General features: G+C 29.9%; 3 protein-coding genes across 4 annotated transcripts; 1 reads left to right on the top strand and 2 right to left on the bottom strand.

Annotated features, from left to right (window-relative positions):
* Nucleotides 1–2,183: 2,183 nt before the first annotated feature.
* Nucleotides 2,184–4,206, bottom strand: LOC114179788 (scarecrow-like protein 23). Its single transcript, XM_028066247.2, has 2 exons — nt 3,697–4,206; nt 2,184–3,559 (listed from the first exon to the last, which is right to left on the bottom strand). Exons 1-2 carry the CDS (start codon nt 4,152–4,154, stop codon nt 2,332–2,334), a joined length of 1,686 nt encoding a protein of 561 aa, XP_027922048.1. The 5' UTR covers nt 4,155–4,206; the 3' UTR covers nt 2,184–2,331.
* A 2,174-nt stretch (nt 4,207–6,380) lies between these two features.
* Nucleotides 6,381–7,445, bottom strand: LOC114163190 (uncharacterized). Its single transcript, XM_028047347.2, has one exon. It carries the CDS (start codon nt 7,409–7,411, stop codon nt 6,542–6,544), a length of 870 nt encoding a protein of 289 aa, XP_027903148.1. The 5' UTR covers nt 7,412–7,445; the 3' UTR covers nt 6,381–6,541.
* A 2,059-nt stretch (nt 7,446–9,504) lies between these two features.
* Nucleotides 9,505–11,057, top strand: LOC114174449 (uncharacterized). 2 transcript variants are annotated; one of them, XM_028059292.2, is made up of 3 exons: nt 9,517–9,802; nt 9,895–10,032; nt 10,384–11,057. In XM_028059292.2, the coding sequence occupies exons 1-3, from the start codon at nt 9,714–9,716 to the stop codon at nt 10,943–10,945; spliced, it is 789 nt and encodes a 262-aa protein (XP_027915093.1). In that variant the 5' UTR covers nt 9,517–9,713; the 3' UTR covers nt 10,946–11,057. The 2 variants fall into 2 exon arrangements, with proteins under 2 accessions (XP_027915100.1, XP_027915093.1); XM_028059299.2 differs by lacking the exon at nt 9,895–10,032 and having other exon boundaries at nt 9,505–9,802.
* Nucleotides 11,058–18,499: the final 7,442 nt, after the last annotated feature.

Raw genomic sequence — 18,499 nt, forward strand, 5'->3', positions numbered from 1 at the left:
ACAGGAAGTAGTTCTTCCATGTAAGTTGAATAAACCTCTGTCTCTTTTCCGGTTTGTTTTCGTTCTTAAGCTCTAGTTTCACGTGACCAGTTCCAAGGTCTTATATTTTTCATACTCATGTGTCTAGTTTCATGTCTATAAATTACTTGGATGATGCTTGTGTTTGTGTGAAAATGAACTGCTTGTGTTTTAATTACGGATTCTGACTTTGCATGCATGAGTGCAGGTGGGGATCTTCTTTGCTCGCCTAAGCGAGTGGTTTTCCGCCCAAACGAGATACTCTCACTTAAGCGAGATGCTCTCACTTAAGCGAGAAGCTCTCACCTAAGTGAGAATAGCAAAAACTTGTCCCTGCTCTCTGCCTCGAAGTGTCGCTTGAGCGAAGGTCTTTCGCCTGAGTGAGAGTAATCTCGTCTGAGCGAGATGGGCTAGCTTGAGTGAGAATTGGTGTTGTGCACTGTTTGTGATCTCGCCCATGCGAGAGTTCCTGGCTTGAGTGAGAGCTCTTTAGCTTGAGCGAGATTGATAGCAGAGTTGTTTGTATGCTTGTATGCTTCGATGATTGATTGGTTTACCCTTTTTAAAACATATGAAGTATGATGTCGCGTATGATTAATGCAATGAAATGATATTGTTATATGTTGTGCTTGGCGTGAAACGAAATATGAATTGGCCTGGTAGTTGTACATTGGCATGAAGTTACAATGCTTGAGATGACGTGTAGAATGTTGTTGGTAAAAGAGTTTCATGGAAAACTCTCGGTGATTGTGTGGTTAGTGTATGCCTTGATATAAGAGATATCTAGATAAAGGAATGTATCCTGAACTCTAATAATCGTTTACACTCAAGTAGAGTATAATGAATTATGTGGTAAGAGTGACAAGAGGTCCTAGTCTTGGGAGGTATTTGGGCCTGAGATAGAATCGGATTAACCTTGTGTGTGGTTAAGTGATAACCTCTTGTGTCTAGACTCTACAGAGTTTAGAAATCAACACAGGTGCAGAATTCTATATCAAGCGCATGTTTTGGATGCTTATTGCTTTGTCTATTTATAACCTATTTTAACATTTACTTGCTCATTATCATGTTAAAAATATTTTATTCCAGCTTATCCTCTCTTTGTGGTGTTTGTTTCTATGTTTGAGCCTTTCCTTTGCAATGATCATCCATTTAATGGTGTGAGCACATGTGGAAACCTCTGATGGTCGTTAGGATGATAGAGATGATATCATGTAATTTAGACCTTATATTTGGATGTGGCTCACTGTTGAGCTCCCTTTTGAAGAACCGTTATTATTTATAGTTCATTGCTTCGTCACCAATCTATTGCTAAACTATTGTTCTTTTTAATGTTCGGTTATTTATATTGTTTTGTATCTTAACTTTTTCTACCGATGTATTATAGATAAATATAATAGTTAGTACTTATATATTTATGTTGTAATTTCCAGTAGAATTTCAATTTAAATGGTACGTAATCGAATAAAAATAAAATTACAGTTACCGTAGTATTATCTTCGCATAAAGAAAATTACAACGAGTATTGAATTAAATTAACTTTTAGAAATAGAAACATCTAAACCAAATTTAATTACAGAACATATTTTGAGTTAAAAATTTTCAGAATATACAATAATTTACGTAAAAGTTCATCACTTAAAAAATATAAAACGTATTTAAAATTATTATTCTTAGAAATAAATCTAAAACTTGTATAACGTTTATAATTTCTGAATTGACTTTAATTCACTAAACTGATCTTTAATTTGCATTAAAACTATTTTATTGCATTTTTATCAATTAATGCAGTAACCGTTTGTCATCTTATTTCAAAATTTGATAGTAATTTATTTCAATCCCCTTTTCAATTTAGTCCCTAGAACTAACAATCAGTATGAACAACAGATCTCTGAAACTGATTTATTTTCAAGAAAATTGATAACTTGTGTGACTAAATTACAGTTATATCTTTACCTCTCAAACAATTATTTGAATAGAAGTGTCTTTTAAAATAAAATTCAATTAACTCAAATCATGATTTACAAACTATAACCTAGACTAATTAAGTATGTCTAGAAATCTCTTATATCAGACTTAAAATACTATCAAAATGTTTTTATCTCTAATATCTAATTAGTTTTTAATAAAATTGAAAATTAGATAAACTAATTTAATTGGACATGTTATCAACAAGCATCCTATCATTCAATAGAGATTGGTCTAAATCTAAAGGGCTTCACTGTCATCAATTGAAAAAGAGAAAAACAAAGGAAATAAGGGAACTTAGCATTTTTCTTCACAAACGAATGAGTGTATCTGTAAATAACGTTGTCAAAGAAACCTCCAAGCTGAGATTGAATGAATAGGGGTCCCTTTCCAACCAACTAAAAGACACTTCCCATTCTTTTCTACAGTGCAGAATTTCCCAAAAGCAAACTCTTTATTCACCAAGTGAGCTTGGTAAAGAGATGACTCACTAAACCCTGTTTCCACCATTCGGTACCTTGCAAAGAACCTTCTCCAAACATCTATCTTCACATTTCTAACTTTTCTTTCTCTCCCTTCCATTGCAACAATGTCCCTTATCCCCTCAGATAACACTGCTTCTATTTTCCTTCTGCACTCATTCTCATCTTTTATGCACGTTCCAAGGCAATCAAAAAATGCTGAGTAGAAGAACAACGCTTCAATGAACCGATTCACAAAGAACGGTGAGTTATGGTTTGCTTCAACTTCAAGGACTATCATTATAACCGGTTTCATATTCCATATAACCCTCATCAAATTTTCCATACACTCTGGCCTTGATACCATGCACCTCAGAAAATATGGAGAGTACACAGCCACAGCTTCACCCTCTCCAATTTCAAAATCGTCTTCTCTTATCTCTGCAAAGTCTGTCACAAAAACTGCATTATATGAAAAGGGTAAGTTCAAGGATTCAGCAAAGCTAGCTAACCTTTTTCCAGTCTCTTCTATCATGCTTCTGCATGAATCAAGTGCAAGTGCAGTTATCTTCAAAAGTTGCACTTTGCAATCCTGCCGTTCTGTCAGTGCTTGCATCAAAACTGTATTGTGCACCCCACTTATTGTTTCAAGATCAATAACATGGATTTTTGTCTCGGATGCAACATGTTCCACTATAGTTTGTATTCCGGTGAATTGCATGACTTGATTGAAAGGAATATTTTGATGGCATGTTAGGGCAACGTTGGTGTCAATCTTTTGAATCAACCCCCTTTCTTCATTTTTGTCTGATCCCTTCGTTGTCGTTCTTCCTAGTCCTTTATCAATTCTCTCTCGAAGTGCTTCAGCAAAGTGAAAGATAACTCTTTGAACAGGACTTGCATTATTGGGTGATGAATTTCGTTGGCAGTGGAGAAGTAACCTACTTGCACGTTCAAATTGGTAGCAACCTACCCTCTCAGCTGCAGCAAGGAGAAATTGAACAAGTTCTACGTCTCTATTTTCTTCCTCAGACAAACCACCAAAATCCAATCCATATGGGTGCATAGGGATGCAAAAACTATCATTCCAATGTGCAGAATATTGAACATACCTGACATAAGGTCAAAGCACAAGATCATAACAGAGATAAATTATGTATTATGAATCGAAAACACAATTTATATGTTAAAAAATATCGTCTAACCATAACTAACAATCCAATTCAACTAATATATGTCACAACAATACCTTGCTCCAGCTACTCTCATAATTTCTTCAGTTGATATCTGGTGGTGATCCAAAGAAGGTTTTGTTATATTTTGCTCGCTTATCCTCTTAAATCGGCTTCTGTAGTTTCTCAGCAGCTCTAAGGATGATAATGATGGTGGCACATGATTATTGTATTCAGCTGATTCTAAGTCATGTTTCCCTGGCCATGTAGTTTCATCGAACTGTGGTGTTGGTTTCAGTTGCATATCATGGTCATAGTTAAACTCTTCTAACAACTTATCAACTTGGGGTTCTTGAAGCTGTTTGTGATCTTCATCCTCGAACAGTTTGGTTCCTTTTTCATCCTCAACAGATCCCAGCAATTCCATTCCAGAGAAACCCTCTTTCCCTTGGAACACATCTTCTTGAGTAGAGCCATAACCCACTAGGATTTCTCTTAAATTTAAAGCTGTGGATGAAAATTGGTCAAGTTCCATGTTAACGTAATTAATCAAGAAATTGTGTTTATGCAGATAAACATAGGGGAGAGGGCAGTGGCGGAACTTAAAGAAAATATGTAGGGGTGTCAAATTAGATGTTCTATATAAAAAAATTTTAATTAAAAAAAATAATTTTTTTATTTAAATCATGCGATTCAAACTTTTCAATTTTTAATTTTCTTAATTTGTTGAATTCACATAAATGAGTATTCTAATTTTTATTTCAATTCAAGAATATTCAACTAATTCATTGTATGCAGTTGAAAATATAAAATATCAACATTTTATAATGTTGGATTATACTAATTTAAGAAAATATAATTAGGGTTCATGCCAATTTCATACAAAAAATTCCTAAAATCATAGTTAGGGTTCATACTAATTTGGGGAAACTTAATTTGGGAGAAATATCGTAATGAAAGAATCATAAATCTAACAAACATATATCATATTAGGATACTTATTCATGAGATCGTGTGAGTATGCATATTTGTTATCACTGTTTTCCAATTTCTTTTTCCTAATCTGTCTTTCTTTTATTTCATACTTTTTTATGACTTGTTGTGGATAAACCATATAACTAGATATAAAATCTTAATATCTTTAATCCATTTATTAATTCATCAAATTAATTTTTATTTTACTTTTTAAACAATAAAAATATATAATATATATATATAACTTAATAAAAATAATAAAAATAATATATATATATATATATATATATATATATATATATATATATATATATATATATATATATATATATATATATATATATATATATATATATATATATATATATATATATATATATATATATATATATATATATATATATATATATATATATCATTAAAAGTTTGGGGGAGCCATGGCTCCCCTTTTCCCAACCAAGGTCCGCCGTTGGGAGAGGGTATCCATTACCATGATTGAAGGTGGAAAAGGAATATTTGAACGTATAAATGATCGAAGAACCTTATGATCACAAAATTGATGAAAGTGATAGGAACATGTAACTCCGACGGTGATGTCCTCGATGTTCTCATTGCAGTCGTCAGCCAGCTATTAAAAAAAACCGATATTTTTAGCAAACGAAAACTTTGCCATATAACAACGAAAATTTGTATTTAATTATCAGTAGTTTTCTTTGTAGAAGCAATGGTATGGGTCCGAAGAAGCCACGAAGTAACACGGGGAGTAATATTATATCGGAAACTTTTCATAAGAATTTCAGCCAGATTGATTCGACGGTCCAAGAAAATGAAGAAGGGATTTAAATAAAAATGAGGGATAGGCTTTTTCCAAGACAACAAAGGAATCCAACAACAGTGTAACTCCAAACTCACTTTATCTCCATTTTTATTAGTTTATGTGGACATAAGTATGACGAATATGCTATGAAAATTAATAATTGATTTTGTTTTGGTGAAATGAAATATATAGTTCTTTTAATAATAATTTATTTAGATTATTAACATCTTGCTCGTAAAATATTTAAAAACTGTTATAAAAATATATAAGTAAAATTTGTTGTCCTACAACAAGTATATTTAAATTAAATTTTATTTAAAATTATGAAAATAGCCAAATTCATACTATATTACCATGATATAAAAATTGGCATAAATCTGATGGGCTAATGTTTGGGCCTTTGTTATCTTTTCAAAAACAAACATTGGGCCCCATCAGCGATGGACCAACTCTCCTTCTATCTATATGAACAGAGTTGGTTTTTGATAAAGCATTTTTTATTGTAAATATTTTAAAAAAAAATGCAACTCTATATATCACTAAATCACCCTTTTCAAGTTAAAATAAGACAGCTCTTAGGTGAAATCACTGGAGTGTCATCTTAAGTTAAAGTAATAGGTTTTTGTAGAGAGGATACTCATTAGAAATTGCGTAGCAGGACCATCCAATACTGACTTTAAGTCCCTTATATACCTTTGTCGGGAATTCTTTACAATTTTTTCATCAATAAAAATATGTTCTTAATATATCCCTCATTTCTTAAAATTGGAAAGAGTTAATTATATGAGTATCTCTAATTTTCTCTAATTTGTTAGCTTTCCCTAATATTGATCTTCACTCATTTGTTAATTTTTCTCTTTGATCAGTTAAACATAAATATTATAACTTTTATTATTAATTATAAGAAGTGTACTGTAAATAAAAAATTGAATCCAAGTTTTTTAGAAATACATATAACAAATATTGCAATGTCTATCAACAGAGATCAGAATTACAAATTGCAGCATTAATTGGTTAACTTTACCCTTTTCCAAATCATGCTACAAGACATGAGAACCTTGTTGTAATTTATAAACAAAAAATTCTGAGAACTTTAAAACCCAATCTCTCGATGTTTTTGATAAAGAAAATTACACCTTATCATCAATCTCACAATGTTCCACCTTGGAAATTGTTGCACTTGTTCTACACAAAAAAACTGTGGCCATCCCTATAAGAACCCTTACAATCTTTACCATCCCAATTGTGAGAGTGAGATAGTAGAGCCACCACCCAACAAAGTCACTCACTCTCACATCCATCAATTGCTCTTTCTTCGCCTCCACCATTACCACCAAACTCTCCACATCCTCCCTCAACCTCCACCACCACAACCCACCCAAGCTCGCCGCCACCACCACCCTCTCCACCAATCTAACTTCTCTCTCAACACCAAACACCGTGTCATCCACCACAGGCCTCACCACCATCCTGGCCCAAGCCTGCGTCGTCTGGTGCAACCCCACCAGGAAAATCACTCTGCTTAAAAAGCTTCTCTCAACGCCGAAACTCGACTCATCGGAGTCATACAACCCCGCCTCAATACTCCCCTCAATGCCCAACCCAACGCAAACTTGGAACGTGCAAAGGAGAACCCACGCAGTGTAGAGACGAGGTTGAACGACAGTACTGGATGGTGGTGAAGGGTCGCTCAAAGTGACGATTTTTCCCGTCAAAACGTGGATGAACGAAGCCACGCTAATGATGGACACAAGAACGTAGAGAATGAGAGGGTTGATGTGAAGGGCGAGGGTTAAAACATAAGGAAAGTGCTGCGGTGAATGGTACCAGGTGAGGGTTTGGAGATAGTATTGTGCATCGGAGAATTTGGCTAGTAGCATAAACGAGAGAGGTAAGAGGAGGGTGAGGATGGTGAAGGTGAAGATGTAGAAGATCTCTTTTGCGGTTATGCCATTGAAGAGATCTTTGGTTTTTTTCTGCAAACTATTCATACAAACCATGACGAGTATTTGCAATGCAACAGATTAAACACCAACTAGGGAATCAGTTCAATATTGAGGTGTGTCTCTAATCTCTATATACGTGACTTAGCAACTATAGATGCTGGAAAAGGCATTAAAAGGTGGTTGCCACGTCTGTTGTTCGTTCAGTTGACATTTTATACGACACTGTCTTAGAATCTTGTTGGGAGATATATAAATGTCAAAAACCATGATTGTACGTTGATAGATTAGAAACTTCATAATTCTTCTTTTCTTTTTTTATATATATCTTTTGTGCGTTGGTTTGCCTCCTAATTCGACGGATAAAAGGAATGAGCCATTTGGAAATCTTTGCTTTGTGCTAAGACGGTTGTGAAAATTTGTTCATCAAATACTACTTTGTCTTCGTATTGTTACCAAATTAAGGCCTATAGTTATTTATAATTTTTTTTTTGCAACAAGAGTCTCATTTAATTATATGTATAAAATAAGCGATTTAAAAATATGAAAAGCTTGACCTAACGGATAGGAATGAGCCATTTGGCCCTTCCTTGGTTTCCTCCATTGAATTGTATAAGATTGATCCTTAATTCATTATTTTTTAACTTGGAAGAGATTAATTTAGAAAGGTGAGGGGTTGGTATAAAAAGATGAAGAGTGGTTGTTGGAATGGATTATTTGTCTATATGTTGTTTGGGAGAAGAGATGAAGAGGTTATGGATTGGTTAATCATTCGTTAAAGCCCGACAACGTTAATTGGACACTGTCTTCCAAGTTGTGTTGCTAGGCCCACCTAATCATAAATATTCCACCAAATTCCATTGCCTCTTCGGAAAATGAGAGAAAGAGGAGCAAGGTTCCAATCCAAGTACCAAACTATATACATAGCCCTGTACTAGAATGGAACCCCATTTCTTTATATTGTTGTCACCATTTTAAAATACAAATATATCCTTAATAATAATATGATTGTGAAATACAAATATAAATTGAAAATTCTTTCATAAAGTACATTATCAAACATTAGAACGTGACAGTGAATCAAATCTATACTCGTTAAGGTCCACAACAGTTAAGAAAGTTGGAATGGATATGTAAGATCTTAAGTTCTATCTTCATTGTTACTATAGCAAATAAAAATAATAAAAATTGTAATATGTTGATTTATGTTTATGTATTATTTCACTATATCTATTATAAAAATTAACAAATTTACCTCATATGTGGGTCTTTTTATTAGAAACAAATCAGTATATTTTGTTTTATAAATATTAATACGTTAGTGTATATATAACGTAATATTTTCATTCGTTATTCTCATTTAAAGATCACAATTGGTAGGTGCGATGTGATATAAATTCAATAAATCAATAAAAACATTAATTAAAAACTGTTGCAACTAAATTGAAAATTCCAACAATTAATTTCAGGAGCTTTGATTTTTATTTCAAAAGCCTTTTTTTCTTCTTCTAAAAACTCAAACTATCATTTAAAAACTTGTTTGAAAGCAACGTCTGAGAAAGAGCTTTCAAAGAAAAGTATATTAATAATATTTTTTTACTTTCTCTGACTGTTAAGACTATATTTAATTTTTTATAAATTACTGATTTCCATTATAACTCAGATATGATATAAGTATTTTTTTTTCATTAGTAATTTCTACATTTCTCAAATATTCTTTTAATTTTTTCTTCAAACAATAAATTAAGTGATATTTATTCAATAAATGGTTAAAATTGGAGTTAAAAAACGTTAATATGATACTATTCTATTGGACAGTGAAATCAGTATTTTTATCCATTTTAAGAAAGAAAAAAATGACGAGAAAACTAAAAAGGGTATTTGTTAACCTATATGTGAGTGTTCGAAGTGGTAGTGCATTAGTAACCGAACATGTTTTTAGTATGCGATTGAATGAGAGTTGGGAATCGCATATTTCCCGAGAAATAGGATTTCATTTTTGGTTGGATATAGGAAATGAATTCCACGTGGCAGTGATGAGCACGGGCACCATTGACGAATTTTTGTAGCAAAAAATATCTCTTTATTTGAAGGGTGCTTATTAATACTATATTGCAAAGGTGGGGTTGCTGGGGGCTGCGCTGTTAGTGATATGTGCAACTTCTTCATAACTTTATATTAAATGAGTGAAAAGAAAGAGAGAAAGCAACTTGCAGGCTTTGCCATTATCTCTTACCTTGTCCTTCTTCCTTTCCTACTACTATACTATTTTTTCTCTCTCTAATCAATCATACACTTGCCTCTCAAAACCTCCATTTCTCAAACCAAGCTTGCACCAAAACAACACAGACACATAGCCATGGACACTGATGCTAATGCCTCTTCCCAACCCGACTCAGAAGCATCTTCAGAGCTCAAATCATCAGAGACTCAAACATCAAAGAAAAGGTAGGTTAAGAAAAGTGAAAATGGGTAGAAGATTTTTTTTTTCTAGTTTTGGTAAAGTTGGAAGTTTTATGTTTGAGTTGTGCATGTTGCAGGAAACTGGTTGAGAAAAGAGTTGTGGCAGTGAGGATAGGAGAGAATGTTGGGAAGGTGAAGAATGAAGGGCTACCTTCGGATTTTTGGTCTTGGAGAAAATATGGACAAAAACCTATCAAAGGGTCTCCATATCCAAGGTGTTCCTTCTTTCTACAACAAAATCATTTCTTCTTCCTATGGACCCATACTCCAATATTCACACTCTTTACTTCTCCTTCTTCCTGATTCCACCCGCACCCATATATAATTCTTAGAAAAGGGAAAAAAAAAAGTGAGCAATTTGGGCCTTTTTAGCTCTTGTTAGTTCTTTGCATTTAGTGATATGAATCGATTAATGTTATTAGTTTTGAATTTGTTCAATGCTCGGAAAGAGAAATTTACTCTTGACGAACTCGATCATACCCGTTAAACCGTAATTAAAATGCTAAGTACGTTTATCTGCTAAACTTTTGGTAGATCTATAAGCTTGGTTTGGTACAATTATGCAGGGGCTATTACAAGTGCAGCACATCCAAAGGTTGTTCAGCCAAAAAACAGGTAGAGAGATGCAGAACAGATGCTTCAATGCTCATCGTCACATATACCTCTACACATAACCATCCATGCCCCACCACCACCACCGCCACCTCCACCACCACAAATTCACCCCAACAACCAAAAGAATCTGAATCCGAAACCACCCAAGACCTCTCAGGTATCTCAAAGGAGGAAGATCAAGAACATATAGAAGAAGAACAAAGGGATGATGATAAGCCCAGAGATGAAGGTAGAAATGAAGAAAAGTTTCTTTACCTGCAATCTTCCCAAGACATAATAATAGAACAAGAAGACCCTTTCAAGCTAAACACGGAGAAAAGCCATGAGAGAATAGATCTTCTCTTGGAGGAGGAAGAACCCCTTTGTTACGCACAAGTCAAGAACTTGTCGGCTTCCGAAAGCGAAGAACTTGATTTTTTCGATGAGCTTGAGGAGTTGCCCATGTCTTCATCTTTCTTTAACTTCACGAGGAGCATTTTTTCCGATGAAAGGATTCCCGTTGCCCCTTCTTGATTCAAGTGTTGTTCTTTTTTTTTTTTTTTTCTGTTTAGTGTATCTATGCTTTAACCCATGTTACATATCCATTTTTCAATTCAGAATTTATCCTTTATTCACGTTCACACAACATACTGTTATTGAATTGTTCATCAATTTGGTTAGTGTTTACACAAAGCTCATGTAGTTAAACAATAATGGTTTGGCACACAATCAATGCTACATAATTATTATTCTATTTTTTCTGGATATACATTGTTTGTTCACAATAACAAATTAAAGATCATCAAATATTTATTCATTCAAACCGTCAGTGGATGAGGTAGAGAATTATTTTACTTTATCTGTTGCTCTTGAAATGTAATTTATAGAGTCAAATTGCATGTAATGAAGCAACCACATGAATCAAATTGCTGTAATTTAATTTAATTTAATCTGAATCTGAATTTAGTTTACACGTGGTTATTAAAAAAATATATATGAGAAAATAGTTTTATCTAAAAGGAATGAATTTACGCAAAGGACGAAAATGGACGCACGTGGAGATGGTTGGAAGATGGAGGAATGGGGGTATTATTGTAATTTAGCGGTATGGAAAAGAAGGCACGAGGTTCTCGAGTGGGGCATGATATAGTTAAATTGTTTATTTGTGTATTTTGGTATGATGAATGTTGAGTGGTTGATTTGGTGGAAGAGTTATGAGTGGCACACTATTTTGGCAGTACTAAGATGGATGGAGAAATATGGTTGGAAAAGGTGTATTGTACTGAACTTTAAATCCTCCAAAAGTTGAAACTTCCATTGCACAAAATGCCAAATCTCCATGGCTTTTTATTAACTTCCTTCTTTTAATCTGTTTATGCGTTCACAGCCACGGATTCTGGAATGAAATTCATTAATCATCTATCTTTGTTTAATGGCTGCATTAAAGGTTGTTTTCATTTTAATGTTATAGTAACTCACTTTGATTTCGTTTTTTTATTTCTGTTATAATTTAGTCTGTATAGAGAAAATTTAGACCTAAAAGTCAGAACTATGTAAAAATGTTGTTTGCAATTTTTTTCTTTAAAAATATTCTTAGAATGATGGTATTCGTCAAAAGAAAAATCATAGAAAGGATTAAAATATGATTCATTCATTAGGGGATACATATATTTCTTTGTCACATATTACGAAAGACAGAATAGTTTAATAGGACAACAATGTATGTTTTTTGGTACTTGAAAATAATTGTTTGCTTTTTCAGTTCCTACGGAAGCATGCGCTTCTCGGTAAATAAAAATTAGATATACATAATACTTTTAAAGAAGGGATAGCAGAGGAGATGTAATTTCTGTGTAATAATGTCACACACTCTCGATTGTAACAAAATGAGAGAACCGGTTATCTAATTCTTTATATATGTAAAGAACTGGTATGTATATAAAAATTAATAATTAGTTATTATATAAATATAAATAATACAATAAAGTAGTAATCCATTAAAAATAACAATTCATACATGATATAAATAACACAGTATAATAAAATAAAAATAATTTATATATAATATACATCATATAACATTAACACATTTAAATATATATATATGAGGATTTAAAATTTTAGTATCTATATTTATCTTTAAGTTTTACTCTTTATAAAAAAAATATTTTTCATTGGATAACAAACAAAAAATTGATTAGTATATTTAAAAAAATTGTAGAAAAAGTAATATGTAGTTCCTTAGATTGAGATATGATTTGACCTATTTTTTTAATCAAGTCAGTCATATAATGAAAGAAATAAGAGTTGATTTTTGTAACTTATAATCAAATTCGTGGTACATAAGATATATCCCATTTGATGATAAAAAAGATTGACTAGTAAATTTTAAAAGTTTGTACGAAAAATAATACACAGCACCTCACTTATTTGTTTATTATGTCGCACTTATTTGCCTATTTGGTTATACCTATTTTTTTCTTCAAGTCAACCACCTAGTGCAAACAATACGGATTGATTTGTGTGACTTGTAATAGCCACCGAGTGCAAGCAATAAAAGTTGATTTTTGTGACTTGTAAGGAAATCTGTGGTACATAAGAAGTATATCCATTGAATGACAAAAAAATTGATCTGTAAATTTTACAAAATTGTACGAAAAGTAATACGTAGCTTCCACTTATACCTAGATTATAAAAGGTTGATTTTTGTGACTTGTAATCAAATTTATGGTAATACGCAATTCCCCACTTATTTGTTTATTATGCTCATCTTATTTACCTATCTGGTTTTGACTAATTTTTTTTTGGTTAAAATACTCCGTTGGTCCTCGTTTTTGTCGCAGAATCTCAATTTGATACTCGTATTTTTATTAGTCTCAATTAGGTACTCATTTTTGTAAATTAGTATCAATTAGGTCCTTTCCGTTAGTAGAGAGCTAACATCGTTAAGTAAGTGCCATATGTCAGCTTCTCTTTTTTTGAATTTTTAAATTTTTTTTTTTAATTTTTAATTTTTTTAAAAAAATTTTTATGCCACGTGTCAGTTTGTAATGTGCCACGTGTCAATCTAATATGGTGACACGTGTCAAATTATTGTATGAATCTCAATTTGGTCCTCATATTTGTTAATTTGATTTGATTTCAGTCCCAAATTTATTTTAAAAAATTTTAATTTCATGTGTTCCAAATTTAGAACAAATTTAACTTTTTTATAAATGTAATGATGCTACTTTTATTACAAGTGATATTTCTATTATATATTTTTAATAACATTTAATTTATTTAAATTTATATTTTACATTAAACTTTATTTAAATTTTATTTTAAAATTATAAATATATAGATTAATAAATTTATATTCGAAATATTTGTATAATATTCAATATCAACAATATTTTAGAGTTGACTTAAAAATAATAATTTTATAAATTCAAATGTAAAATTTTAAAATAATTTTATAACAAATTAAAATAAATATATTTAAAATAGAATTAATATTAAATATAATTAATATTATTAAAATATTTAATAAAAATATCAATTTTAATAAAAATAATCATAACATTACATAAAAGTAAAATTTGGTCTAAATTTGGAGTGCCTGAAATTGAAAATTTTTTAAAAAAATTGGGACTCAAATCAAATCAATTTAACAAATATGAGGACCAAATTGAGATGCATACATTAATTTGACACGTGTCATCATATTAGATTAACACGTGGCACACTACAGACATGACACGTGACATAAATGTATTTTTTAAAAAAAATTTAAAATTTAAAAAAAATTCAAAAATAAAATTAAAAAAAAATTCAAAAAAATTCAAAAAAATTCAAAAAAATTCAAAAAAACGAGGAGCTGACACGTGGCACCTATTTAACGGTGTTAGTTCTCTACTAACGGAAATGACATAATTTATACTAATTTACAAAAATGAGGACCTAATTGAGACTAATAAAAATACGAGGACCAAATTGAGATTCTGCGACAAAAACGAGGACCAACTGAGTATTTTAACCTTTTTTTTTTCAAGTCATTCATTCAATGCAAGCAATAAGGGTTGTTTTTGTGACTTCTAAGCAAATTTAGGGTATATAAGAAATATTTCAAATTGAATAACAAACAAGAGATTCATTAATATATTTAAAAAAATTGTACAAAGAGTACTATGTATGCAATTTCCTCCTTAGATTGAGATATGATTTGGCCTATTTTTTTCATCAAGTCAACACCTAGTAAAAAATAAGGGTTGTTTTTTTGTAACTTATAATCAAATTCGTCGTACATAAGAGGTACATCCCATTGGATGATAAAAAAAAGATTGATTAATAACTTTCAAAACTTTGTACGAAAAATAATATGTTGCTCCCCACTTGTTTATTATGCCCAATTTTTTTGTCTATCTAGTTTGGCCTCTTTTTTTTTTTTTCAAGGCAACCACCTAGTGCAAGTTATAAGAGTTGATTTTTGTGACTTGTCATCAAGTTTGTGTACATAAGAAGTTCATCCTTTGGATGATAAAAAGATATTGATTAGCAAAGTTTAAAAAATTGTACAAAGTAATACACAGTTGTTCACTTATTTTTTTATTATGCCAATCTTTTTTAGCTTTCTGGTTTGACCTATTTTTTTAAGTCATTCATTCGATGCAAGTAACGAGGGTTATTTTTGTGACTTTCAAGAAAATTTATGGTACATAAGAAATATTTCTCATTGAATAACAAACAAAAGATTAATTAGTATATTTAAAAAAATTATACAAAGAGTACTATGTATGCAGTTCCCTTCTTAGATTGAAATATATGATTTGGCCTATTTTTTTCATCAAGCCGACCTAGGAAAAAAATAAGGGTTGCTTTTGTAACTTATAATCAAATTCATGGTACATAAGAGACATCCCATTGGATTATAATAAAAAGATTGATTAATAACTTTTACAACTTTGTACGAAAAATAATACGCTGCTCCCCACTTGTTTATTATGCCCAACTTTTTTGTCTATCTGGTTTGCTCTCTTTTTTTCTGCAAGGCAACCACCTGGTGCAAGTTATAAGCATTGATTTTTGTGACTTGTAATTAAATTTGTGGTACATAAGAAGTACATCCTTTGGATGATAAAAAAAATATTGATTAGCAAAGTTTAAAAAATTGTACAAATTAATACGCAGTTACTCACTTATTTTTTTATTATGCCCATCTTATTTACCTATCTGGTTTTTTACCTTTTTTTTAAGTTATTCATTCAATACAAGTAATAAGGGTTGTTTTTCTAACTTTTAAGCAAATTTGTGGTACATTAGAAATATTTCTCATTGAATAACAAACAAAAAATTGATTAGTATATTTAAAAAAATTATACAAAGAGTACTAGTTTCCTGCTTAGATTGAGATATGATTTGACCTATTTTTTTCATTAAGTCATCCACCTAGTCAAAAAATAAGGGTTGTTTTTGTAACTTATATTCAAATTCGTGGTACATAAGAGACATCTCATTGGATTATAAAAAAAAGATTGATTAATAACTTTTAAAATACGAAAAATAATACCTAACTCTCCATTTATTTGTTTATTATGCCCAACTTTTTTGCCTATCTGGTTTGACCTATCTTCTTCTCGCAAGCAATAAGGATTGATTTTTATAACTTATAATCAAATTTGTGGTACATAAGAGGTACATCCTATTGGATGATAAAAAAAAATTGATTAGTAAATTTAAAAAATTTGTACGAAAAATATTATGCAGCTCCTCACTTATTTTTTTATTATGGCCCACTTATTTGCCTATATGGTTTGCCTATCAAGAAAAAAATCAGGAACTGACACGTGGTATGTGTTTAAAAAACGTTAACTATTTAAATACCGTTATAAAAAGAACCAAATTGACCAAAATTTGACAAAAATGATAACTTAATTGAACAGAAAATAAAAATGAGGACCAAATTGAATAAAAATAACGAAAATAGGGACCAAATACATATTTAAGTCTAAATTTAATATCCAAACACACTAACAGGTACATAAATGGTGATCATTGCCTTATATCATCTGTAACAATTAATTACGAAATATTTCTACTTCTTTGTATACATATCTTCTTATCCTTCAAACTGAGATAATTATTTTTAGAGTTAAATATGTTTTTGGTCCTTTAAATTTTAGCGAAAATTAGAATTAGTCCATCTTGAAAACCTTGAACCAAATTAGTCTCTCAATTCTCTAAATATATGAATTTAGTTTTTTTAATCAAATTTTATTAAGTTTATTTGACATTTCAAACACATTTCATTATAATATTTTTATTTATTTATACCGTTTAATACATTTTTGCATTAATGTTAGTTGAAAAACGCATTTAAAATATCAAATAAACTTTAAAAAATTTGGTTTAAAAAACTAAATCTATGCATTTATAAAGATGAGGGATTAAATTAATTTAAGGTTTCCGAAAAAAATTTCACTAAATTTTGAAGGATAAAAAATATATTTAATCCTTATTTTTATTACGGTACGGTCATGTATTAAAGTATATTTGTATTGGGAGAAAAGTAAAAAGAAAATTATTTAAGTTATGATTATTTTGTTATTGTGCTAGTTAACTTTTTATTACCATAAAAAAGTAATAAAAAATTTGTTTGAGGTAATCCAATGGCGTAGAACATATCCAACACCAAGGGATCCACATCCCAGGCCAACAGAATCCAATAACACACGTGCACAGCTACATTCTACATGCAGATAAACATATACCCAGTCACACGTCAGAGATGTTCGTTGAGAAAATATTTCTTTGAATAATTATTTCCATAATTTATTTTTCTGTAGATTAATTGTTTGTTAAAAAATTAATTATATATTTTCACCTTTTAAAATACATGTAACAAAGTTTATTCATACAAATCCCTAATTAGATGACAATCAATTGTTAATATTATCCTCTATCTCATTCACTAGAACCATAGTAAAGTGGACAACTTCTATAAGAGTAAAAAAGATAAAGTACAAAACTTACATTCAATCTCTAATGCACATTTCATAGGTATTATTTTACTAACTAAATTTATTAAAAGAAATCATAAGTAAAATTCATTAGAGTAAGTTCAATATTCCTGAGAATTTAAATATAAGTCAAAATTTCACATTATATATAAATTAAAAAGTTAAAGATATATAAAAGTGAAAATTTATAAATTTATTTTTAAAATTCGATATTAAAAATGTTATCAGAATAAATATGTTTAATTAGTTGGAGGAGAGAAATAAAAATATAAAAAAAAAAGAAACAGGTTAAGGAAAAATAAAAGTAGATCTTTAAATGCTAAGTAAAGTAAACATAGATGAGTGTTTAAAGTTACGTAATATAATTTATTAACATAATTTATTTAATAAAAAATAATAATAAATGAGAGAACAAAGTGATGTTATTTCTTTTTCAGAAGATGAAACTTATCAGATTTCAACATAAAATTTATAAAAATTGATGAATGATTTAATGTATATAAGAAATAAAAAAATATTTTAATAAATTATGTGATAAAATTACATATTTATCGTTATGATTAAAATTAATAAAAAATAAATATAATTAATTAAAATAAAACTTGAATAATTTTTTAATAAACAAAGTCAACATGTATAATTAATAAGTAATTTAGAATAAAATATGTTTGATTAAAAATAATTTTAATTAAATATGAAATTATAAAAAATTTAGTACTATTATAATTAATTAATTTTGTCATTATAATTTTTATTATTATTTTATTTAAATGTTGTATTGTTTTTTCATTAATACTATTTTTAAATTTTTTATATTTCAATATTTTTTTATTATGGTTATTATTTATCATAAATAAAGAGTTATAAATTAAAAAAAAAAACTAAGAATCATTTGGTAATTACATTTTTTATCTCCTTAAATTTCTTAAAAAGAACAAACATATAGTCTCTGTTTACTCTTCACAGACACTAAATATCTGAAAATGACAGGCCCTAAAAGTTTGGAAGTACATAACAGAAGTTGATATATTATTTTTTGTTAATATAAACTTACCATTATCATTATCATATATAGTCATTATTATTCATT

The sequence above is a fragment of the Vigna unguiculata genome, chromosome 1 (genome assembly GCF_037176805.1).
Source record: "Vigna unguiculata cultivar grain cowpea cultivar isolate G323 ecotype 2 chromosome 1, ASM3717680v1, whole genome shotgun sequence".
In the NCBI taxonomy this organism is placed as follows: domain Eukaryota; kingdom Viridiplantae; phylum Streptophyta; class Magnoliopsida; order Fabales; family Fabaceae; genus Vigna; species Vigna unguiculata.